This window comes from Echinococcus granulosus (genome assembly GCF_000524195.1).
Source record: "Echinococcus granulosus chromosome Unknown EG_S00189, whole genome shotgun sequence".
Lineage (NCBI taxonomy): Eukaryota > Metazoa > Platyhelminthes > Cestoda > Cyclophyllidea > Taeniidae > Echinococcus > Echinococcus granulosus.
The window spans coordinates 81,473-107,959 of NW_020170569.1; the positions used below are offsets into that span (position 1 = coordinate 81,473).

At 39.6% G+C, this 26,487-nt stretch overlaps 2 protein-coding genes across 2 annotated transcripts; both read right to left on the bottom strand. All coding sequences in view use genetic code 11, as the record gives it.

Annotated features, from left to right (window-relative positions):
* Nucleotides 1-1,311: 1,311 nt before the first annotated feature.
* Nucleotides 1,312-12,661, bottom strand: EGR_10097 (UDP-GlcNAc:betaGal beta-1,3-N-acetylglucosaminyltransferase; the record flags this gene model as incomplete). Its single annotated transcript, XM_024499346.1, has 3 exons — nucleotides 1,312-2,205; nucleotides 2,700-2,920; nucleotides 12,592-12,661. 3 exons carry the CDS (start codon nucleotides 12,659-12,661, stop codon nucleotides 1,312-1,314), a joined length of 1,185 nt encoding a protein of 394 aa, XP_024346248.1.
* Nucleotides 12,662-24,105: 11,444 nt separating this feature from the next.
* On the bottom strand, nucleotides 24,106-24,947 carry EGR_10098 (hypothetical protein; the record flags this gene model as incomplete). Its single annotated transcript, XM_024499347.1, has 2 exons — nucleotides 24,106-24,299; nucleotides 24,854-24,947. The coding sequence occupies 2 exons, from the start codon at nucleotides 24,945-24,947 to the stop codon at nucleotides 24,106-24,108; spliced, it is 288 nt and encodes a 95-aa protein (XP_024346249.1).
* Nucleotides 24,948-26,487: the final 1,540 nt, after the last annotated feature.

Genomic DNA, 26,487 nt, shown 5'->3' on the forward strand with positions numbered 1-26,487 from the left:
GATTAGAAGCTCATGATACTCGGCAATGCTTAAAACAATCACAACATTGCGGGGTATGATGAGCCAAGTAATTCGATATTACGGAATCCGATTAACTTATTCTATTTACTTTAAAAATTTATGCTTTTGCATTCTTCAGACTATACGCGTAGAAGGGATGAAATTATTAATGTCGTGATGGAAATCCTACACTCCCAGAAAGCGTTTCGGTTTGATTTCTGAGCGGGCAAGCCAAGGCCGGTAGGTGATCCCAATAAAATTCTTGACTTCACGCACCCACGCGCGCACTCACGCGCAGACATTCTCAACCAGCCAGCCTTCAGGCGCGTACAAAACCAAAGCGAAAGCTTTTGTCTATTCTAGTACTATGGCAATAATTGCATCTGATGTCAATTCTTGTCTTCTGATCATGTACATGAGAGGTATAGAGAGGCCAGGCCACGTACAAACGCAGAAACTACTGTGAGTAACAATTGGCTTCACAAAACTTAGGTCATGAGGTCGTCAAAGCCTGAACTTCAACTGCTTATAGACCAAAGTTGAGGAGGCTTGCAGTGCAACCTATACCACCGACAGGACAAAATTGCCAACCGTTTTACAAAATCAAGCATGACAGAGTTAGTTCCTGTGATTTTTAATTCACTCCAGTTGGAGGATAATGTTAGAATTAAAGAAAGTCTAAGTCAAGGCAGAAAGCTTAGGTGTATTTAGGTGTATTTTGCCCCAGCATAAAGTGGAATTTTGGAAAAGTTAATGAAGATTTGGTCATTGTTTATAGTGGAAATTTTTGAAGAGGGCAATAAATTAACTAGCCCAAATCCCTAGTCTCTTCGTCCCACCTGTTTGCATTGGGTCGAGTAACGAATTTGGTGGCTAATTTTATCACACAGACTTACAAAATGAAACGATTTTGAGGCGGTTAGTGATAAAGATGTTAGGACAGTTGTCCCAATGCGCCGACTTCAAACCGAGTTGGTTGAGTTGATTAAGGGTAGAAACAAATAAATTTGGAAGGTGCATACGGTGCTTAAATCCCGAAATATTTTTAGTTTGATTAGGTTTTAAGCAAGCTAAAATGCTCAGAGAATAGACGCTTATGAATATTGACCGAAAATCATCACCGGTAATGTCAAAACCGAGGAACATACCATTGATTAGTGATGCAACTGTCCATCTGTCCGCATTTAAACTAATCACATCATTCAAATGTCCCACTGCGATCGACCGAGCTTCCCACCAACAAAGAATTAGCAAGGGCGTATGAAAATGGAAATGGTCGAAGCATAAAATACGATAACATCAAATGTAGTGTCAAGATAGGGTTACAAGAGCGTCAAAATATCTCTGTAAAGCTATCAAAACAGGTTGCCTATTTTTATGTCGTCTTTTGAAGTCAAAGTGGTCATACATCTCGTTCATGTTCCGCAATTGAATACCCAACTTCAAAGCCAGCATTCCAAGGTAGACATCTTCAGGTGCGTAATTATACCTAGTGTAGGCTGAACCAATGGCCAAATCGTCGATTATTTCAGCCCCAAATAATTGTGCAAATCCGCGAGGGTACGGGGCCATAATGTTCCAGGGAAATTCGCGATATGAAAGGTACCTCTTTCCATCGGCCTTTCTATAAGCTGCATCTCTTCTGCCAATGAGCCCGAAAATTGATCTCCTTTTTACTTCCGGTGGCAAGGTCTTCAGTATTGTCTCCAGGTAAGTAAAATTCACCTTATGGTCGTCATCCATAACCAAGAATACATCTCCATTCCGTTGGCCACAAAAGGCAGACAGCCAACGCAAATTCGTGACGGTTTTCCAGGTGAGATTAAAATAGGTATCTTCGTAGTCTGCTAAGAGGATATCGTCATAGTGTGCCATTTCGTGAAGCACGTATTCCATGGTTTGCGTCGTTTTGCCATCAAAATACTCGGCTAGTTCTCCAATCCGACCTTTGAGAGTGATTGCGTGACCCTCACGAGAAAAGACCTTTCCACCGTGTTGTCTTGGCAAACCCATGCTGAAAATTAAACCAATCTTCAAGTTGGGGTGCTGTGCTTTCTGCTCATTTACGAATTCCCGAAAAGACGCTCGCATGTCCCAAGCAATAACTGCGCTTTTTACAACAATTATTAGGTCGTGTTGAGAGTTCGGTGTACAGACTGATTTACTGGTTATCAAAATTTTCAGCGGAAAATTATAATCAGGCAACTAAAAAAAGCAAAAGACAGTGGAATTTAAAATTACCTTTGAGATTATTGGTTCTAACTTAACTTTTTATTTACAAAACTACTAAAGGTTTACATTGAGTTCGGTGAGCATCTGAATTAAAGAATCAGTTCGGACTGCTGATGTTTAATGTCTACTACTTCTTCACACGCGTCTGTTCAAACTCATCATCCATTTTGCATGATCTTATAGTCATTTAAAGTTAAATTGCATTCACAATCTTAGTTCAGGAGTTATTCGATTCCTGATTTCTAAATTTTATTAACGCAGATTTTCCAATTCTACTGCATGTAGTGGTAGCTCAATAGCCTTAAGGCAACATAAGGTCCTCCTTACGGAATTCATGTAGTAATGACCATTTTGTTATATTTTATGTACAAAAGTGATTAATGAAGAAATGGAAAGACATTTAGACAAAAACTGTGCTGTATGCCCTTCAGTTGCGCTTGTTTAAAGATGTTTTAAAATTAACTCACCACTGAAACAGGTCTACCGGCTTTGATATCTGCAACGAGTTCTCGTAGAGGAACATCTTGAGGATAAGTTTGATAAATATCGGGATATTTCACTCGCCTCCAGTATCGCCGGGGCAATTTGCTCAGCTCTTCAAAAGTCATCTTGTTGTGATGTCGTGATAGTCTGAATAGATTCTCCAACGGATACTTCTTTGGAGTCTTTTTTGGGGAATGACGAGGGTCTAGGGTAACGCAAAGGGCTATGTTATAGACACTTCCCTGTGCGACCTCTTGAGATCGCCATGGAGGCCATTTGCACCTTTGGTCGGTTACGTTTACTCTTCGATCTTCAGACACTTTCACTCGAGTCAAAACAGGTTTATTTAAATTCGCCTTGTAGCCTATCAATGCAACAGTCACCAAGATCACCAAACTGCTAAGGCATAGTAGCTTGCGCAACCTCATTTAAAATACTAGTGACGATGAATGATACCAATCTGTGTGAGTATAGTCGTATGTTTGGCACGTGGTGCAGGCAGATATGCGGGCGTGGGTGACGTGTTTCTTCGAAAATGCCTGATATCTAGGCAGCCGTAGGAATTTAGCCGTCAATGAATTTGTCTGTGAAATTACTAAGCCAATGCCTTGATCTCTAAACCTACCCAGATAATACTTCTAACGTTACAGAATTTATCTTTCATGCGACATTATTTTCCCCATTGTAAGTCTAATTTCACTTGGACTGCATTTTATCGGTGTTTGGTTGGTGCAAGATACAAATTCAGGAAAGGGAATCTCGCAAACCCCCATTAACACCGTTTATTAAAAAAAAATGGGCTATTCAACTACTTCGCTTATTGAAACGTAGGGATGTACTTCTAGTCAACTTGACGCAAAATTCTAAATTCTAAATAATGCATTTTATTTGCTCAATGACTTAGGTTTCCCCTCTTGAGGTCACTAAAATGGAGCAAAAATAAATCTGGCAAAAGCGACTTAAAAACAGGTAAAATCCAACTATAATTTTTAGTCGAATTAATTTATTATAGAATTGCCGAACGTGTTTTTATGTAATCATGTGAAAACTATACACCAGAAAGCGATTAGTGCAGAAATCGTGATCAGTCTTGCACTTATAAATTGACTCGACCGTGCATTTTTCTGCCAATAATTAGAACCAATGGAACTTGGAAATGCTTTTTTTTCAAAGTAGGAGCAGCTAAAAAAGAAAGACGTTTGTTTTGACAGAAGGGTAAATAATGTGACTGCATAGTTTGTGCGGAGTGTTTCTCCGTCGGACTGACGGTTCTCCGACTAGGGCCACAACCTTCCAAAACTAGTTCACCTGATAGCTGTGACTTATTCTGGTTCTAAAAAAATAGAAATTTTCGGCATTGGGACACCAGCAGACAAATTAACTAAAGAGAACTAATAGGACCACTTATGCGTCTCCAGTAGCTGGACAGTGCGGGTGGATGGCTGAAAAGTAGTAAAAGAAGGAAAGGTAATATAAGATACGTTCTTATTTGAGTAACTCTAGTTTTCGCGATCTGCAGGTGAAAAGCACTTGTTGGAGAGCATCACCCATTCTTAACCAATGAAAAGTCAGTAAAGCTGCTCCTAATTGAAGCTGACAAAGAGAGCAAAACCGCGCAAAATGTGGTTTTCTAGATGGATCACCAACTTTGCCTAAACAAAGTGTTAGATTTATCGAGCGATCATCTTCCGTTGTAATTTAAAATTGAGCTAAATGAGATCTGCAATCCCTGCCATTTCACTATGCTTACAATGCTTTTCATGTGATGGTCAGCCTAAATACAGAAATTTTTACCCTTCTATGTGTAAATAACTGAAGAAAATGATTAAATTTCATGGTTAATAATAAAAGTATGTAATGTAAATCTACGGTAGAATGCGTACAACATGAAACATTCCAAAGTCACTCCAATTCAAAGTGGCTAGTATTGTCACAAAATAGAATAAAACTAATTTAATGCAATAACCTCTGCACAATTACATTAGCACTTTGAAATTTTTGGATGGCAAGTAAAAACTAACACAAGTACTTTAGCTGGTGCACTGATAGAAGTCGGCCGATGCTGATCGCTCCTTCTTTTAGTGGAGATTTATTACAACGAAATTGAAAACACTTGTGCTAACTATTTATTTCTACTTTATCCACTCTCAGGGTTGTGACAAAATGGCGCCTTGAAAATTCCTTGAAAACGATGATATTTCCAGGACCTTCCCCACGGTAGCAACACAAATCGGACCATGCTGTCCAGGTCCTATAAAAGTCCGAAAAGTCAATAGATACCTCCTCTATGGATGCTCCACTAAGATTTTGTCTGTTTTTGCACTGAAGTATTAGAAGAGTGCTATGCGCTGTGGTTTATCAGATGCTCATTTAATTACCATATCACTTTGAAACATTTCTTCCCCATGTTATGCACCGCCTCATACGTCATTGAAATTAGTAGTTTTGCTAGGCAAGTGGAGGAAGCATTGAGCAACTTCGAAATGCTCAGCTGAGTGTAATGCAAGACTTTGACATGAGAATCACCATCAGCATAATTTACATGACAACCACAGTAATAAGAAGTTTTTCATGTTGTAAAAAAGAGATTTTTGTTGACTACTGCAGAGTATGCAAAGGAGATTAGAAAAAGACACGCTTACCATCTTTGACTTATCTGTTTCCCCTGGTGGTGCAACAAGAATTTCTACTCTCTAACAATGTGCTAAGTTTTTTGGAAAATTACAAATGGTGGCTGTTTTACAAGACATCCATTACAAATGGCATTAAGGCTACCTTTTCCAATTAAAGCGCAAATTTCATTTCTAACCATTACTTTGTGATCGCTTTAGGTGTCGCAAATATTGAAACCTATTTATAAGCTTAGAACTCTCGAACAGACTTTGATCCAACCACTCAGTAAGTTCTCATGCGCCGACTCATTCCACTTTATGCATAAACAAATGAAATAGTCTTTGGAATTACTGAAACATTCATTATTAAGGCCTCGTCAAAAGCAACACCATAGTAAGGGAGGAATCACAAGGCGGAAACAAATGTGCAGTCAAAGTAAGCAAGTAAAGGTCAATCAAGTGAAGCTTACAAAACGTAAGGGCATTCAGCCTGCCCACATTTAACGCCTCCTTAAAATTCTTTCTTTTCTACAATATCTGCAAGATGGACTAATTTAAACATCTCTTCTAATATTGTCAAAGTAAATAATGGGTATTTATTAGTAAAGAAGCACCTTATGCATTCTCTTTCACACACTATCTTGACAAGCAGTGGCAAAGCTAGCTAGACGATGATGCACAGCAGTGCATTTGGCACCTTAATCAGTTTAGCGTTGATCGCCTTCCCAAGAGTAAAACCATTAGACAAAATGCTTCAAACAGGTTAGCGTTACTAGCCTTCCATCTAGCCTGAGAAGTCAAATCAGAAGCGTTGTTTTAATCAGTGAGTCTGCTGACCACACCACTATTGTCGCTCTCAATTCACGCAATAAAAACTGACTGACCAAAGAAATTTATTTTGTCAAAAGGGCGAAATAACCCAGTTATTTTTACTACGAAACATGGACCTAAAACTAAGAGTAAATGTGGCCCCTCTTAGTGCTGTATTTAAATAGAACTACCATGGTTGATTAAACCTCGCTGCTCACTGGTAGGAAGGAGTCGATGTCTTTCTCACATTTCTACTAATCTCCTGCTACGCGAGTTTAAGATGTTTCCTAATATGGATTTGGGAGTAAGTTAACCCTGTTTTACTTTCTAAATGTACCAATTCAAGTCCCTTCTAAGCACACAATTAGGGCTGGCTTTCTTTCATTCATCATAATCTGCAAATTAGCTCATTATCACTTCATTTTGAAATTATTTTTTTCATAGCTTAATAAATGAGTCCATTTCTAGGCGAAACTATGCAATACTACGATCACAAAGCTTCCTCCGGAACTAGTGCAAACATTATGCGAATACCTTGGTGATGTTGACATAGTAAATATTTGTACAGCAATCCCAAGCTGGGAGTGGGTACTCTTCCTACGAACTCAGTATTCATACCTCAACAAGTGGAAGTGGATTGACAAGCGAGTCTGCACAACTCTGTATTCAGACCCGCAGGCTGTATGCTCTGAAAAGATTTGCGAGGCCGCCAAGCTGCACTTTGAGCAAATGAAAGTTGATCTTCAGTTTCCATCGATTCGAGCTCTTCGGGGTACCTTTGAAAGAGTAAACTGCATCCTATTTACCTCCATCCTGACAATGCAGAGGAGTCTTTCTTATTTTGTGCGTCCACTGCGTGTGCGTAGCAATTTATTTTTAAAAATTGTAAACTCTAGCCGTCCCACCTCGGTTTATGTTGAGGCAGTCCATTTCCTCCCTCCTCATTCAGCCTTTGGGTCTCGTTCCACGCCTAGATCTATCGAAATTATCTACAGCGAATATAAAAAAAGGCTGCAAAGACGAGTTAGAACACTACTAACGTTCGACTGCGTTCTCTATGTTATTGAACTTTCAATGCTTCGCAAGTATGGTCCCATGATTAGAACCGAACTACAGGATTTAGTGACGAACTTGTCTTTGGAACAAACACTGGGGGTGGTAATTATAAATGATGTAGAAAGGAAGGAGGAAAGTGGGATGGATTTCTTTATGGACTGCATACAGAAATTCTGTTTAGTCAGTGACTCTCCTTTCTTGACTACACAAATAAATTGGCGAATGTGGTACATCCAAGACAGAGCCGATTACATTACAAATCGCAAATGCATCTTTAAATGGGTTTGTCAAGATGTAATTTGGAGGAGAATGCAGGGAACTGCGCCTTAATCAGCAGCGACGCCCCGTGAAGGCCTCGATCATCTAGACTGGCTCATACAATTACTTTTTAACTAAAATGGAATAATTACATGCCTTTTGTTTGCCCCTAGCATCGCCTTCACTATCTTAATGTTGCAGATCTTTCTGGGTAGGAGCGAAAAGTTTTTTCTCACACATTTTAAGAGTAAATGAAGTTAACATGATTTGACTAATCCACACTTATTATGGGTTTGTCGGATACTGGATATGTCACACAACGTTATACTAACTGAATTTTAGGCTATTGGGTATGGTTTAGCCATTGTTTTGCGATATTAACTATTTTTAATCTTTAGTTCGTAAAGATGTCATCAAGTACTAGGGAGCATTTAGGTGTTTATGCAAATATTTAAACTGACGCAAATCGACAAACTAATTCAATCAACACATATGTTTTCAGGGAATGAATTCCCTGAATTCCCAAAACTATTATCTGCTTACGCTATCCAGATAATACAATAAACGTGTGATTGTTAGCCCGTTAGTTTGTGGATTACTCCTGATATGTATCACATTTCCCGACAAAATTTCCCTTATAATTTAAAATACAATTAGAAAATATCATCACTTTGGTTTATCATATAAAATTAAATATTATCAATGTAAGTTTAACGCCTGAAAAAAAGTTAATTAAGATGTGTTGTGTAAAGTGTGGAAAGTGACTTCCTCTTAAACAACTCCACTCACTTTGTCAACGTTTTATCAATGCTCACGGCATTTTCGCAGCATCATTCAGTGGCCGAATTCACCCGCAAAAGGTGGACTAATTGGTAACATTGTCTACGCCTTCCGATATCCATGTTCCTGCATGCAGCCATTAAAGTGGCAACTCGAGTGGTCAGGTTGATCATAACTGAGGAGAACTTGTAGTAAATGTCTTCAAACTTAAGTTACTCTCCTCTCATCTGAATAACCCTCGACGAATTATCACTATTAGGCAAAATTAAAACTGTTTTCTTTTATAATCTTCTTTATTTAGTTTCTGACGTGAACTGATTGAGTTAACTGACTATATATAAGTAATAGCTAAACTTGCTCACAAGAGATCCGTACTTTTGGAGATCTACTTCCCTTAAGTGAAAAGTCTCTTCATGTTACTACAGTCTTAGCATCACTGCTAATTAGATAGAGAGCCGCTTCATACCAAAGTAAGTCTAGCTTTGTCTAAATAAACCGAAGAGTACGATAGGATAAAAAATTGGTGGGGTTTTCGTAGAGCTGGTTGTAGTGCCAGAGTTAGTGTAAGAAATTGTGAAATATTCGTAACTATTTGTGAAGTATCCATTACAGAGAACAGGTGGAAATAAGTTTCTCAGCGCAGTCTGACCAAGCCGATGGCCTCCTACCCCTTATGTGAGGTAAACTGAAATATCGGTTTCGAAGTGATATGCTGCGCACCAATGATTCACGACGGTAGACAGGAAGAGTCAATTTTTTCTTTGGTAGGCTCCCCAGGCCCATATGCCTTACATTTCTTTATTGGTATGTCTTTGTTGTGTTTACGTGAAGACTTGCCGTATACCAAGTAAGAATACCTACTCCACGCACCTACTATTCATAACTGACAACAAATAATCGGCTTATTAGGACCGTAGTAGAAAAAGAGTGGTGAATGTATTTGTCTATGCAATATTTGCACCCAGCACTTGCATCCTTTTCATGTGATTTATTTCTAGGTTCTGTAGTTTTGACGAATATTCCACCTATCGGTGAATAACGCGCAGAAGGTGTTCCTTCTGGAGTACTCATTACTTATGTCTCATTAAAGATATTGAAGAGGAGAAGGCTGTCAAACCGACTGAAGCTATTTTATGTGCAGTTAAACACGATAACAAATATCAAGATGGAATCAGTACCCATTTTGGAGAGTTCTCATGGCCCACATGCACATCCACTCAAAACAAGAGGCAATTGGGTAAACCGTATCAAACTTTTCATGTGTTTGCATTGCACCGGATTTGAAACACTAATTTTAGCGAAAAGAAGTTCTTTTGAGGATAGGAAGATTATCTCTTTGCGTTTAAATTGTGATTGAGATGGGGATGTCTGCAATTTTAGAAGTATCTTCTACATTTTTAATCTTCTAGAAGTTCTCATTGATGCCTGGTCTATCTGCATTCTAGATGGGGGAGTGGCAGAAAGCGGGAGGCGTGCTCCCGCCTAAACCTGCCTCTATGGCCTATACCCAATAGAAATTAATCTCCAATTTCACCGTACTATGCTATATAGACCAACCTTTGTAGCTCTAGTTCAATCATTTATAACGAGTTTGTATAGTTGGATTCACCAAAACGCTAGTACTGATGCTGACAGGCACGCACCCTCAACCACATATTTAGTGAAGCCGACTCTGCTCTCTAGTCACTGAACACGTGCTCACTGACCTACCTAACAGTGACTGTGACTACTTCGTGTACTCATTGTGTAGGTAAGTAACGACGTCCCCTCTATTTACTCGTTTTTCCCATCGCTTATCTAATCAGTGGTTATGATGAGGATCTAGGATTCAGAAGACTTGGGCACACAGACACAAAGTTTCGGCATTTGGCAACTTATTTTGTATGAGTTGACGCGCACTATATATAACTGTCTACGGTCGAGTCCATTATGGACACCCTCCGTTCACCAGGTGCTCCTTAAACGTAAATCGCATCATTTGATTCCATGTAGCAGATTAACTGCTTCAATTTCACAAAGCATCGGTATCGTACAATACTAAACATGATATTTTCTGAAAAGGCTTCTAAGTTAAGTCATTATTCTATGTGACCTACTTTCTTTGTTACTTAAATAGGTCTGCTTTCCCATTTCTGTGTAAGGCGATGTGCGATCAGTAATATCTGTGAGAAGAGGCCGCCACTCATCACGGTGCATGAATCAGTGGCCAAGTACATGACTGTGCGCCCTACAAGTGCTAGAGTTTTCGATTTTGTAGAAAAGCAAAAGAAACAGCGGAGTTTGTTCAGAGTATCGCAACCCACCCCCACTGTCTAATGGTTTGTTTCAAAATGGAACTGATGTGATAGAACACCGGAAAGCGGACATTGTAGACGCTTTTTTATTTTGGTGGTGGCTATCTAATTTGTGGTCGGCTATTATGAAATATTTAAGATGCCTTGAAAACTGTTACTTTGACTTATTCTGGTATGGACTAAATACACAGTTGACAAATTCGTTGTCTTCGAGGAGTCAAACGTGATTTTGTTGCAAATTTTAAAGAAGGATTCCATTGAAATGAATCAGATATATGTTCATATTGCTGATCTAATACTATAGCGGAAATTTTGATGATACAAATAGGGAATAACAGACAGCTTTTTGACTCAATGGACTACATAACTGCTTGTAGGCGAATGGCATCTTTGTAGGTATATTCGTTAATTGTAGCATGTTGCATCTAGGAATGCCGACTGCGTCAATGTTTTGTGCTTAGTATGGTGTTCACTTTGTATACCAAGGCTAAGGAAGGGAGGCATGAAGTGAGAGTGGATTTCGCTTACGTAGGTACGGCCTGCATTAGGTGAAGCAGAACAATTACTAAGGCAGATGGGTATAGTATGATTTACCAACTCCTCTGTTTTCTTTGTAATCATTCGTATTGTCTCCAAATTGTTTTATATTGGACTGAATGCACAGTAGATTTAGCTCAAGGAATCTTTTAGCCCATTCAACTTTTTGTAAGTTTGCATTAGTGTCAAAGGAAATTTTGCTGCATTATAGTCAGTGAATAAATGATCGTTGATTTCATTTTTAATGTTTCAAGTAGGTAATCTTGTCCAACAGCAATTTTTAATTGAAAAGGTGAAAATTATAGAGGACGATAAAGCGTGAGTTAAGGCATTAACGAGAAAACATGTTATGACCTAAGCAAGGGAAAATAACAAATTTATCTCATTGCTGAAGAGCTGGTTTAGCAATATTAAGTAGGAGCTAAGAAACTCTGTACTTAGTAATTAAATGCTTCCTCTAACACCCATTAACAAGTAATTGGCAAAAGAGTAATCTAAAATCTCCAGCAGAAGTGTATGGGTGTGATTTCACAGCCCAAGTACGCAAGTATCCAATGTCCAACTTCCTTAGGCATGTTTTTGCTCACTTGCGGAGGCACGAATTGTTTCAGTAAGCAGTGACAGATAATTCTGCCTTATCCTAAGGATTAGAGGGTCCTCCTCAATGTGAGGCGTTTTATCTAAGAGCGATTTTTCAACATAAACTAATCGCATGTACACTGCGAGTGGAGATAATTAACTCTGCTAACGCGTCGTCACTTGATACTGTATGCCAAATTTGGCTGGTAGCTTCTGTGGTTTTTCAGATTAATTTTGTCGATTGCCATGCAAATACCAATTTATGTCCTTTCTTATGCTTTAACGATCATCACAGCATCCACGAATTTAGTGCAGATAAATTGGCAGCTCCATTTGCTTACTCCAAAATTATGCAGCGACTTTAAATAATGCGTATCAAACCTTGACTTAAGTGGCTGAGCTTAAAAAGGCAAGGGATTATGCAATGTTGATTGTGATAACCTATATTGTCAACCTATTTGATCTAGCACGATGCAAAAGTAATAGATGTGTGACCTGGACTTGAGTAGCACTGTGCTATAACATACGGAAATTATTAGCTCTTAAATTAGTAAACAATTGACTAACTATAACGAGTGAAATGTCTTAGGGCCGTTTACCAACCTATTAGATGCTCTAAGCGGTAAAGATGTGTGTTAAAATTATGGGAGAGACTTGATCGGGAATTTACAGTATGTATGCAGATGGATCATCCAAAAGAAAGTGAAAAATGCTAAAATTTTGATAATTTTTGCGAATGAATCGGAACTGTAATTGGCAGTCAGTGAGTTTGACATATTGTTAGTTGGGCTCGCCTAAAACTCAGATAGTGGACGAGGTTATTACAACACTACAACACAACACTATAACATTAACCTAAATCATAAACCACTCAATCAGCATTCGGTATCACCCTGTTTGCAGCTCAGCTAAACTCCTTTGAAATTTGATCAGAAACTGAGTTTCACTACCCTCTGTGGATCCCTTTAATCCAGTAGTAGTCTGACCTACAATCTCTGTTCCATCGTTCATGACGGCCATTTCTGTGCTGGGAGGCCTTGAGTAACCTGATGCCCTCCATGCACCTAGGAGAAGTGCAACAAGTGTTGGTGATGGACAGTAGGAGCAGTGATGACGCAAATGGCCTGCTAGAACTTGGCGAAACTTACCGCCACTCTGATTAATGATTTCTTTTAGCAACAACCCTAGAGAAACACAGAATTACAACAGTGATTGTTCGAAAGAGGACCTCTCCATGCATAAATGAACGGTGTCCATTGCTGTGCGAATAACTGTGATTCCTTTAAACATTTACTGATACTGTTATGCAGGGGAGCAGCGGATTTGTTTACATAGTGGTGTCCATGCCCTAGTCGGCTTCCTTGAAACTCTCCCTTGATAATCCACTTACTTGTTGCTTGTTATTACACAAGCACGCTGACATGAATCAAGTCTCAGGCGCAACAACACTTTCTTACAGGCTTGGAGAGCTTATTTATGCACCGAATCCATATCACTTGCTTCAATCAACCGGATTTGAGCATTTCGGTTAAACACCCTCAACGTTAATACCAAATCAACATCCATTTTAAGGAAAACGTGGTAAGACAGAAGCCACTGCCGAGTGTCCGACATCTCTAAGGTATATTTCTGAGCAATTAAAGGTGCACATTTAATGAGTTACAAGAGGCCAACTTCATACAGGGTCTGGGCAACTTGGTGCTCAACATATTGTTCACGACTCATCTACTCAAGCATTTGTGCAAATTTACCAGCTTGCGATCCTTTTGTCACTTGATACACCCCACACTTGTTGGTTTCAGACACTGTAAATGAGCCCCTCCCATACACATAACCCACCATGTACTTTGGTGACTTCACATTTTTATACTTTGTGAATGGTGCGCATTCACTGAAGCGCTGGCTTGAATTTCGCCTCAACTTTTGTGATAGTGCGGATTCAATGATTAGCAAGTCTTACTCCAAGTGCATCAAGAGTCACTTTATTAATCTAAATCACCCAAATATTGAAGTGTACATTAAAGTTCTCATCGCAGTTGTTGGTCAGTTCGTAAATTGAATCCCGTAAAATTTACTTGTCTATATGTACTATATTTTTGTGAAGTGGGAGTGTGACAGCATTTTCTCCGTTTATTTGTCTCTGGCTGGGCCAGAATTGGCGCCTACATTACATTGGGTTGTGTTGTACTGTATTGTGTATTAACTTTGCAGCAGACCTTTCTGTGAACAGAGTGCTGTTAGCTTGTCATTTAGGATTGATACAATGCAAGACTTCGGCGAAGGTAATACCAGCCAGGTGAAAGATCAGTCTCTCTACTAAGACATAAAACACAATGCAGTTTCTTATGGGACCTCATGAACAAACTGATGTTGTAAACGTTTTTGTTCAATTAAAGTAAGTGGTGCTTTCAAGAAAATGGTGATACGTGCGTCAACTGAAGCAGCTACTTTCATTTGGGAAGATATCATTTTCCATTTCTCTTCACGGGGCAGGTTACGCTATTTCAACCTGAATGCCTGCAGTAGACTGACCTGTATGCAAATAATAACTAGACTGGCTGTTTATTACTTGTTTATCCCTTCCACCCACTACAATGTTCAAATCGTTCAAAAAATGAATGCTTTTCATTAAGAGTTTAGGACATTATAAAGAAACTATAATGAGATCTTCTTCTGACAAATTGTCAAAATGTCTACTGCTGCTTCTCTTAAAACTTTCTTGCGTCTATCGTATTTTAATAGAGATTCCAGTCAATCTAGCAGTATCCGACTTAAAATAATTATCACTATGATACAAAAGTTAAGCATATGCAGATTTCGTTTGAATTCAGTCTTGTATGCATTAAGCAAACTGAAGGCTCCAAGCACTTGTTTACTCGAATCGAAGCAAAGTGCCTTTGCTTTGTCAGTGCGATTTCGCTTGCTAACTTATCACCTTGTACATTCTGCACTTTCTTTCTTTCAACTCCTCCAGTTGCGATCTATTAATACTTATTTATGTTCAAATCCCTAAATATACAATCGCCCACAATTTAAGGCCATTCATTCTCTCCTTCTCACTGTATCGTCGGATATTTCACTTGTTGACTGATTTTGTTAGTGTGATTTCATAAAACTTCACATAAGGAATGGCCTAAGAATCGTTCAAAAGATAAAGACGCCTAATCTTTGTTACAAATTTCCTCATTTCAATATTTGTGCATATGGGATTATAACCATGTGCTTTCCTCTGATCGTATTGCAGAGGAAGTTCTCTCTCACTTACTAGGAAAATAAGCATAAAGATTTCCTTTTCTTTGCGTGAATGTCACCAGAAGATGTCTGCGAACCCCAAACCGTCTCATGCAATGCATGCATGTGCTTAAAATACACCGATAATTACTAGAAATGGGGGCTTTGTTTCAAACCATCAGGCCTTCATCCAGGCAACAGCCTTCAAAAATATGTAAAGCTAACTTGATAAGATAAGAACATCACCTCCCTCTTCTGTTTTGCCATTCTGTTTGTGTTTTGCTTAGCTTCCCTGCAGAAGTTGTCTCTACGTATGGAAAGTTCATTTAATCGAATAAATCATGTAGATATGTGGATATGGGGAGGCAGATCGGCATCACCCATGCGGATGATAACTAGAACAGCCGATGAGAATTCAACTCAAACAAAAAAGGCAAATTTTACATTTGACTCAATTCTGTGATGTTGTTGTTGGTGGTTGTGGCATTGTCACTTGCAGGACTTATGCTGCTTCTGTGAGGCTCCATATTCTGTCATGTAGTACACCACTGTGTTCGCAAGCCTGACCCCAAATAAACTTTGGTCGCTCAAGTTTCTGAAATGCAAAAATGATGCTTTTTATGTCGGCTTTATTTTAAATTTCACCTCTATTATACCATTTTTAGCCTCCTTACCTGATCGTAAGTAGAATCATGACTTATCTCTGGTTCTGTTATGCGTAGAAGGGATGAGAATGAAGGTGGTAGGGGTGAATAACCCTTACCCACTGGAGTGAGTGTTAACACCTTAGTAGGTCCTTTGCATTTCAATCTGCATTCGTCAATTTAGGTTATGAGTCATCAAATTTGCGGAAAAATTTTTACCGAAAAAACAGTTCTGGAAACTAAGATATTGCCCACGTAACTTGTAGAACCTGCTGAAATATAATACAATCGTTTGTACACATTGTGTATCGAACAGTCATGACACAAAATGATCCACAATATTTGATATCGAGGATGAAACACTAGAAAATATAGGAGGGGCAAATCACTACAGCCATGTCTGGTTCAAATTATTTCATCAAGGAAAACTTCTAATGCAGTTGCCATTCATTCGCAAATTTAAACGTTCCTGCAGTATGTGCAGGCAGCTGACGCCTTGCACCAGACATCAGGATGGCAAGCCTTAAGACCGTTTCAAAGACAATGAAATTGTGCATAAAGAATTCAAAATCTAAAAATTGACACTAGTTTTTAACTAATTAAGTGTAAATACCATTGCGGAAAGTAGGCCAAGTGACGGAGACGATCACATGCCTTCTTATTGAAAAACATTCTAAGTTTCACCAAGACCATGCAAGTGAAGGCTAAGCTGGACATTGTTTTTAAAAGTCGTTTGCTCAGTCTAACTTATAAATTTTAGTGCACTAGCAAGATTATCACCAACAAAGATTGCAAGATAGTTTTTCAAAAGTAAAAGCAAAACATTCTTTTACACTTGTGCTATAAATGCAGTTCCTCTTCCCGTTGTGTATAATAATCTTGGCAGTTCCTTAACCGTTGTCAATTTGTGCTCGTGCACGTTCAAAAAGAAAAATACTGCTATAGTTTGATTATCAAACATCTCTATTACTATCCGCATGCATTTGTGATGCAGGCGGGAGAGCAGAGAAGACAATGAATTTAACGACTTCAACTAACTGGCATATTTGCGCTGCTACTGGTGAAATCATGTAGTCATGTAAACAAGCATTGCCTGGCTAGCTCAATGTTACGACAAGAACGGAATATAGAATAGGAGAGCAGAACCTCTGAATTATAAACCATTTGATGCAGTGAATTTCTGCTCTAAGGCAACAATAATTTAAGTAGCACATGGGGAATTGGATGCTTAGAGAAGGGAACAAACGCATCTGGATAATAAATGCAAACTGTAGTTGTTAAGAAGCAACGCATTACATCGAATAGTTTTACTAAAGAGCAATTGATTCTATATTGTACTACATACATTTTTGATTTATGTGGCATAGAACCTCGTTAAGTCCCAGGCTGCATCTGGAAAAAGAAACCCTGATAACACTTTGCCAATCATGATTATGAAGTTAAATGAGCTAAGATATCTGGCGTTATCTACTGTGATCACCTCCTGAATACTTCCACCATGCATCCACTTCTCGTGTGCAAGGGTTGAATTAAGTTACTACTCAAAACCGCTGCTGATTTCCATCAATTACTCCTTTGGCATCACTTTGTAATAGTACAAACACCTCATTAACATGCACAACTGCTGCATATGAAATACTCTTTTACAGTCAGAGGATAGAGAATTAAGCTGAGTAGTTTTTAACGTAATGCTGAATCAAAATCCTATGAATAATAGTTCTACTTCAGATTAGATCGACCACATTATTTTCCTCCTCTGAGACTTGGCGAAAGCTTTCTAATGCATTTAAATCAACTGGACTTACAACTCATTTTATTCTCACGGTTGTGATCAAACCGGATATTTTGTACCTAGCAAAGGTAAACACCGTTTTACTTGTCAGACCATTGTGACCATCGTGTCAAATAAAGTTGACCTGACAATCTCACCTCTTTTATGGCATATTCTGACAAGTTCGCAAAAATAAATAAAAGTAGCCCTAATGCATAATTTTCATAGCATAGACAAACTGCGTTGATTGTGTTCACAATCTGTTACATAGCCATAAACTACCGTTTTCACAGTGCTGCCTAGTAAATTAACATGTACGTCGTTGTGAATACTAAATAATGGTAAACTTCCCCTTAATTATATAATTATATATATATATATATATACCTAACATCTCTAGCACCAACGCCAAACAAATCTCCTATCCAGTGCTAGGGCGTGCACACAATCAGATTTACTTTTTTGTCATTCACCGCAAATTTATTTTAATGATTATGAGAAGCACTTTCCCATCCTTTAATAGGAAATGATCAGTCTGAGATGACTCTTTAAATTTTCTACTCAAAAAAAGGCATATTTAAGGTAAAGGACAAGTTCTTTCAATCAAAACCAGGCAATTTCTAATCGTCTCCTGACATATTCTAACATGGTAAATTCAGCTGCGTTGTGCAGTAGAAACACTTAAATAACAACACAGATTTGATCTATTGCATACACTACTTCGGAAGTACTAAAAGAATAGATGCTGCCTTTATGACAAATGAAGGGAAGCTTCCATCAGGCACTTAAGGTATTCTCAAGTAAATTGCGTGAGTCATTTCCAAATTTGTTTTTTAACTATCACCACATTTAACTAAACTGGTGTAAAATGAACAGAGATAGGGCTAAAGGAAAGTAATTTAGTAGGAAGAATGCATTAGAAATAAAAAAATGTAAATACCGATTAAAGAAGCAAGTTTTACACAACTTGAATTTTGTCATGAGTGAAAGTATGCCATATGGACCAGCTAAGTGATGTGCGCATTATGTTCAGGAGGCACATCTCAACCAGAGGTTATCAAACTCGCTACAAAGTGCGATTTTACAATGTGTGAGTTTACTTCCTCTCCATAGACAGGGACGCGATCCATCAGTGACAAATGTGGTTCATTTGTAGTGTATGAGGTGCTTTAATCAGTTAATATCACAGCTTGTTAGTTATTTGGAGTTAACAGGGTAGGTTTACACCATCGACTGATGATCGGCAAAATTTTACATCAAAGCTGTCAAAAAATACACTGGATGTCTTTTTTCTGCGAAATTACGCTTAAACCTGAGATATGACAAAAGCAAATGGTTTTTTGCTTTACTATCTATTCTTTAAGTAGTGCATTTAATTTTAAACCACGACACGTCTTTGACAAATCACGAACAGAAAAGCTACATTTCAGACCAGCTTCATCTGTGGAAAATAATGGCGTGAATAATGAAACAATGCTTGCCTTTGGTAGGAGTAATTTTGATTGTTACACTAAGTACGAAATATTCTGTTTGATTGAAAACACAACATTTGGACGAGTTGTCGGTCTAAATTGCTTACGTTTGATGGAGGATTTACATGCAATCTTGAAGAGGGTGAATTGAGTGACAGCAGCAATGTTAAATGAGAATTTGCTTACAAATTGTGACTTCAAACAATACACTAGAATTATTTAAATTCATTTTTTCACCTTCCCACCGTTACAATGTTATATTTGTGGTAATAGTGCAGTTTGATTAAAAGTTCATGACTAGACGAAAACCGCGTTCAAAACTTGTTTACAATCATTCCTACAAACTTTATGCATAAAAGGGGATCTCAGTATCGGTGCTTGTGACATGATTGTGATCCATGTGTCAGTTTTTTGGGCTTGCATGGCTGCGTTTAGACTCTACGAAGCGTTACAGGGCAAGTCAAAGAATTCTTCAAAGAAATAAGTACATGATTTAAGTAACGTGGTAATTCTGTCTTTGTGCACGATAAATTAGAACATTATAATGTATTCACGAAGTGACTACAGCAGGAATCCCAGATATCTCGTCGCGGTTTACTACTTACTTATTGTTCCCAATATGTGCTGAGGGTTTACTGTTACAGATGGACAGGCGAGTTGCATAGACTGTTGAACAAGGGACTGTGGCAGATAGCAAAGCTTGCATGATGGTGACACGGCATACAGACTGAAAAGCATTGGTTCTGGAATCACCACAAATTTTTAAGACAGTGGCATTAAAAATACATCTTCAAAACAAACTTAAATAGAATTTCTGCTTCACTGATTAATATTTTTGTAACTGGATGCACATGCAAAAGGCATATTTAAGGAATGAGTTGTAAGTGAAATGACAAATCTAATGAAAAATACCAATGGAACAAATCGTACACCTGAGGATATAAACATTTCAATATATCGTACTCATAATTGGCAAACTTGTTCAAGCTGGACACTAAAGTGCGGCTGTTTCAAAGTCTTCATCAAAATAGATATTCCTAATGTGTATTTATAGCGGAACTTAGTAACTGGATTAGCATCTTGCTTGAAGACTGCCCACCTGAACTGGATACAGTCTAGTTGTCAATTTTCAGTTGTAGGACAGACCCAATTTCCTTTTTGCTTTAGACATTGCTTCCATATTCCTTGAGGGTCCACGAAGGTTCGGACACATCGGACACTTATCTCACCTACTTCACCGTTGAATACCACAAGCTCGTTACCTAACCAACTAATTTTGTAATCGCCCTAAACCTCCTAAACAGTCAATTGTGGGCGTTTATAACAGCAAATACTTGAATATCATCTTCATTCCTTACGGTCGTGTGAAGCTAGATTTTGGACACGTAAGATGGTTTACCAGTTCGCTAAAGTTTCTCACTGGTGTCTGTAGGGGAAAACAACCTATCCCCTTACTGATCTCGTACATCAACGAGGATGAAGCTGTGCTAATCACAGATGGTAAAGTGCTATTTCTAAATTAATCATTTCGTAGATCATGCGCCTCCTCCCATCGAAGGGGTGACAAGTTGCATGATAAGTAGGCAAAACAATCAGTTTCGCTAATTCATGAATCACCGCCCTTAACCATTTCATAAGGGTTGAAATCAACATGAAGTAGGAGAACACGTACAAAGTCCTTGTTTTACCACATCCTAGTGTTGCATTACTTTGATTACACTCCACTACATTTTGGACAGCGCCTGTTCTACCGTGCGTGGGTTCTTCTTTGAAATATCAAATTACAGACTTCCCACCAATCAGGCAGTTAAGAAGCGGGAAATTCTGGGGAAACATCCAGATCAACTTGAAAATTTTGATTCGGTTCAAAGGATAAATCAGACCTTAGGACATATACTGCAATCTAGTCCGCCACGATTACCCATTTATTCCAAATTCTGACAATGACTTAGATAGCTTTGGGGCTTCAACACTTGTCAGTGTGGCTGAACCGCCCTAGAAGGGGATTCTTCACTTCTCTGTTGATGCTGAAATGCTGACTTTTGGAGGCATCCATCACTTGGATATTCGGTTTGCTTCCGTAGTAGAGTGATGCACCCAGGTTGCATTACCTACTTTGATACAATTGAGGATATCCTGGCTCTTTTAGTCAAGACGCCCCCACATTATCCAGCTTTGCCTTATTTTGTGTCCACTTTTCTCGCAGGAAGGTTAGCCTCCAAACTTTATGGCAGGTTAGATGTTAGTCAGAGAATTCCACAATCAGGCAGACGTTCTACGCGTCACCGACAGATGTACATCCGCTTATGTCATGTTAGTAGCTGCAAATATTTTTCTACAGCTTAGATTCCCATAACGGTAATGCACTAATGGGTTCCCATGAGTCTTGTATCCTAGACCACAGCACACTGTTGCATTCCCGCATGCACTGCCCTCGTTGTTTGCTGTCTTGATCAACAGTATCCCGACCCGAAGTGACTTAACACCCGTGCGTGCTAGAAATCGGTAATTGGAAAGACCTGTCTTCCCACTCCAAGTGGACAAGGTGGAATTCTTGTCAACATCGGTCAAGTCAAAAGTTCCTCCATCGTAATAACCGTATAATAAATTACCTGAAAACCAAATTTTTAATAAATCGGTCAAGTTTTTTGCTACAGCTTGCTCTGTTACATCTGCCAAGAAAACCACAAAAATGCACCCTTGTGTTTGCAACGTGTCACAATGTAAAAGTTTACATAAAAGAGGACGTAAGGGATGATGCATTCATTTGTGTTGAAAACAGAACGTATCGGAGAGAAAAGTGGACGCAACGTTACTGCCCGTAGAACTTTGACCACTTTATTATAACGAAACCAAATGGTGACAGAAGTAACGAAGTGCATTAATGATTTAAACGAGATCGTTCCATCTACGGCATTAAAATAGAATGCGGAGACCAAATTGAACAAATTGTTGAAATAGTTGCTCCCATCTGCAATGATGTTTAAATGCGGAAGTAGAATCAGACGGAATTTTGACCAGTTTAAAGGTTCCTCTGCTTACAAAATGATGGACAAGAACTAACTGCCTGGAAAGCAGGGCTTAAACCAGACTGCTGACCTCCGACCTACCACTCGATCGATGACTACTTCCAAGTTAAGCAGCTGATGTCATTTGAATTAGTCAGCAAACTGGCGTTTTGCATTTGTGGGCTAAGGGATATGAGATTGCCGCACAACTGGATACTACTTCTCTGCATCCTTCTTGTCATTAGTTTCATCTACGTAGTCTTTTACGATTTCCTACCACTTCACAGGAGCCACATGGATCGCGACACCCACACAGGTTGGTGCTCTTCTCCACTTGCAGCAGATGGATTCTGAATAATTACAAATTAATCCAACCCTTTGCTTAGAGTTGATTACCACCGATCAAACAATACCAGAAGGATTTATAAACATCCACCTGCAGGCTTATCTGTCTGATCGACTGCCCATACTGCTGACCCAGTCAGGCCACAGCAACCAGTTCTGGTTACTTGGAGCTCGGAACGCTACCCTCACATACAGCTGGGAGTACCACGCATCATCCGATGGCAGTGATCTTTCCTTCATGCATATTTATTTAAGTGTTGAAAACATCCAGCTATTCGGTGCTGTAAACGCCAGCTTCTTGTCACCATTCTTACTCATCATTCACCCATCTTCCATTGAAGTGACTATCCAATTCTTACCTCCTTCGCCACATCCTCTCCATTCAAGCAAGAGGCAGCTGTTTGAAATGAAGGAGCTGCTAATCTCACGCTGGAATGGGTTAAGTCTGAAACCGTTGGATGGGAAGACTTGGGGTCCACTTCAGCGTGTCATTTTCAAGGTTGTGCAGATTCTGTCAAGCAACTTTCTGTTGAAGTGGTGGCTACAACGAGCATTGGCGGCACAAATTGCAGAGTTTCTTGAAGACCGAAATCTTCAGTGCTCTGCAACACAGGCTTTTTCTCCTGATCTTTGTGATTATTCATGATCATTAAAAGGGGCTGTAGTATGCACTTGTTTTGCAGTGTTCTTCCAAAGCATCCTGTGGAAGCAGCAAACTGTAATTTCGCTTAAGAAGTAGAAAAGTTTCTGGGTTGCAAAGAACTTAGTTAAGTGCAAAGCACCTATAGTACTTGTACTGGTAAAATGATCCAGCTACAAATAGCCTGAACTACTTACAACACTTGACCACTTCTATAAATAAATTCCTTATATCACTATTTGTGATACAAGAGGTTAACCCAGGCGGGGAATCTTTTAGATCCCTAGTAATTCTGCTGTCTTGAAGCATAAGTCAACCTTTGCGGTGAACTAGATATGCTGTCATGTGAGCCTGGGTTCATTCGAGGTCCACCTAGACAAGACTTCAGCACAGATACCTTCATTGTTCACATGGCTGACCTTGACTCTACATTGATTACTTAGGGCACTTAAGTTACGACTGTACGTTGATTCTGCTGGAAAATCAAACCTCCCTATACATGGCAAAGTGCAACAATGCTTTTAAATTGCTGCAAATGTGGTTGTTATGGGGGGACTTAGGCGTAAGGTCTTTCGCTAGTCAGACATGTCTCATTTACGTGAAGCTAAATGCAGCAAATGACAGGTTTGACAACCAAACTGGTTCTCATTTCAAGGCACTTTAACAACATAGCGCTTATTATTATGGCATAGCAAAGTGCTCATCTTGGAGTGGAAGTGCTATCGGCACTGCTTGCGTACGTACGCCCTGAAGGTGAGGAACAAGAGATGCGTAATGGTGTCAGCATTCGTGGTGGCGTTAAGATTGAAGAAAATATGGACGCGTTCGTCGGTCAAAGTCGCCCAATGGTGCAGCTTTTGGCAAAGGAGAAGAATTCAATAAATCTACCCCGGTCTTCCATTCATTCACCCCTGATCTTCTCATTACCTCAATATTCCATACGTTTAATCCAGGTGCATTCACTCCTTCCCCACTCACTCAACTCATCTACACAAAATCCATCCTTTCCTTCATCTACTTCTCCAACCTCATCCTCAGAGCTCTATAATTAACCCAAACCAGACACTAACTTCACTCCAATATGCACCGAGAAATGACAAGCGTAGCAAATGCAGGATCACACTTGAGCTTCATTGACAAATCCGAAATGTGATGGTGAATTTTCCCTAAGATCCTTGCAGTAAAAGTGATACCGACATAACAATTAACACTTCACCCATCCATCTCTCCAATCCTACCTCGCACCGGTAATTCAAAGCCATCCGTCTTGCATCCCACCTCACTTTCAAAGGCTTCTGAAACGCCTCATCTTCACCATTGCTCACGCACATGGAGTAGAGTAAAGTTTAAAGATCAGGTGGGGAGTTTTGCTTGTTCCACTGCGGCCTCACCAATCGGTGCAGGGGTCGCGGCTGCGTACCAACGCTCAAAGGCGGTTCGGGCAGTAGAGATGACATTGCCGTGACCAATGCCACCAAGGACGGAGATGATGATGGAACGACAGAGGAGGTGGTCGTTGCTGAAGTCCGTGGAGGCGGGCTCGAAAGCTGACGTTGGAAGAGGAGAAAGGAGAGGGTGGTTTAGAGGCAGAAGAAGTAGTTGCACACACATCCATCAATCCATATTTAATCAACAAATTCACTCGGTCAACTCGATTCTTCTTCTACCATGAATATGCCAATCTACCTTCCTAGGCGTTCACCCCTTCATCCAGATTCATGCATCAAGCAGACTGCTTTCAAGCCCCTATCCGCCCTCCACCCATCGAATACAACACACCCAATAATTTACAATCAGCCACTTTCATTAGCTTGTCTCCATTAACTAATTTTTACTACAAACAACTATCCATCCTTCCATTTACCCATCGTTTTACAAGAGCAAAGGAGAAATAGTTGAGAAGTTGGAAAACTTCCAGGCTGAATTTTACCACCAATCGGTCTGCAAGTCCTTTTGTTAGGGGACCAATCAACCATGAAACAAAGAATGACAACAAATGTTGCAAGTTTTCGACCCATGAGGCAATTTTATTGAGCACAGAGGAGGAAATTTGAGGTCCTCTGTTCAAACACGTAGCCTGCATATTTATTTCTGCATCTACAAGGAGTAAATATGCAAGTGCACCGGATGCGATGGTGCATTGCGATTGTGATGGAGAAGGTGGAGACTAACACCGTGCTCCCCACACAGGACATATTAACCCAACTGAGTAGATGATGGACAAGTAGCCACTATGGACTCAACAATATTTACGGACAAAATTAAGTCACCTCGTCACCTGTCACCTTAAAAGAACACATGAACTGCACTTCACTTATGAGTCCACGCCAGCAAATAAGCAACACAGCAACCAAATTGCGAGGCAAAGTTTGTCAAGAAACGCCGATTCTGTCTGCATGTTGGAGAAAATGGGCAAATAGCCGGAAGTTCAATGGTGTGTATGGCCATTATCTGCAGCTAGATCCTTAAAAGCCATTTGTTTATGCCGAAAAATACGCCACCAAGTTTAAATCGCGCTATTTCCTGTTGCTTAAACATTAAGCAGAAGTTAGTTTAATCCATCTCAATCGACCACAATGCTATAATCTCATGTCCGCTTGTCTAGGTGCTGTGGCAGCCATCATATATGGTCCAACAATGATGCCAATGAGACGATTCGAAAAAGTAACTGATGAACTTACAAGTGCGGTTTTCGGCAGAGCCCACTACAATGCTTTGCCTTAAGTTTCAGGGACTTGTGAAATGCGGGCATTGTTCATATACGTGCTATAAAGCATGGAAATCTGTTGGTTCATTAGCAATGCGCCGTTTATTGGACTGTCCACTACTACTCACCATGCCTGAACCCACATAAAGCGTCGGTTGACGAGACCTATTGCAATTGCAGCACATCCGGTTTCCACATTCTAGTCTGGCTTCCAATTTCTAGCAAAAATGACCTTTGCACTCCACCACTGAGCAAATATTATTGCTCTGTGTGCTATAAAGTCAGAGAACCGACCGTTCACCTGATGCAGGACAAATAGCAATTACGACTGGGTTTCACCCACTCGAAGCCACTGACCGCGCAGCAGCAACGCTACACACAAGAAAATGTCTTCAACCACCAATTTTACAAACAGTCGTTCCAATGCAGCATCCCAAATTTAGCGAGCACTGCAAAGGCAATGGGAACTAATCTCAATTTCAATGTCTGACCCAATGAAGAACCCCATACTAGCCCTCCATAATCCACTCAGGTAAACTCCACCACATGTGCTTCTACCTAAGAACCAGATTGGAGGCAGTCAAGCCAGAAAGGCAGTGGTAGGAATGGCGATCTAGTCTAGCCTGTGTGGAATGAACTTCACAACCAAAACTGACGAAGCATTTAAAGGGCGGATTCAGGAAGACAGCTGTTTACAATTCTGACTGCGCCTCCACAGTCATCATACTTCCGTCTCCATCGATTCATTCGTCGATGTTAAAGACATGTTTCAAGAATTCTTCATGTAGGACCTCTTAACAAGTAGGATGACGGCATGTTTATTGGGGTCACTACACTTACTTTACCGTCAAACTCGAAATGAAATATTCACGCATTAAAGGCTAAAGACGTATTTCATGAGGTGATGACAAATAACCTCTCGTATAGCATCAAAGCTAATACGAAACAGGTAACAGGTTATAAAGGACCGAAGCACAGCAGCATAAAGATCCAAGTTCTCGATGAAGCTAGCGAAAGGTACAACTAGA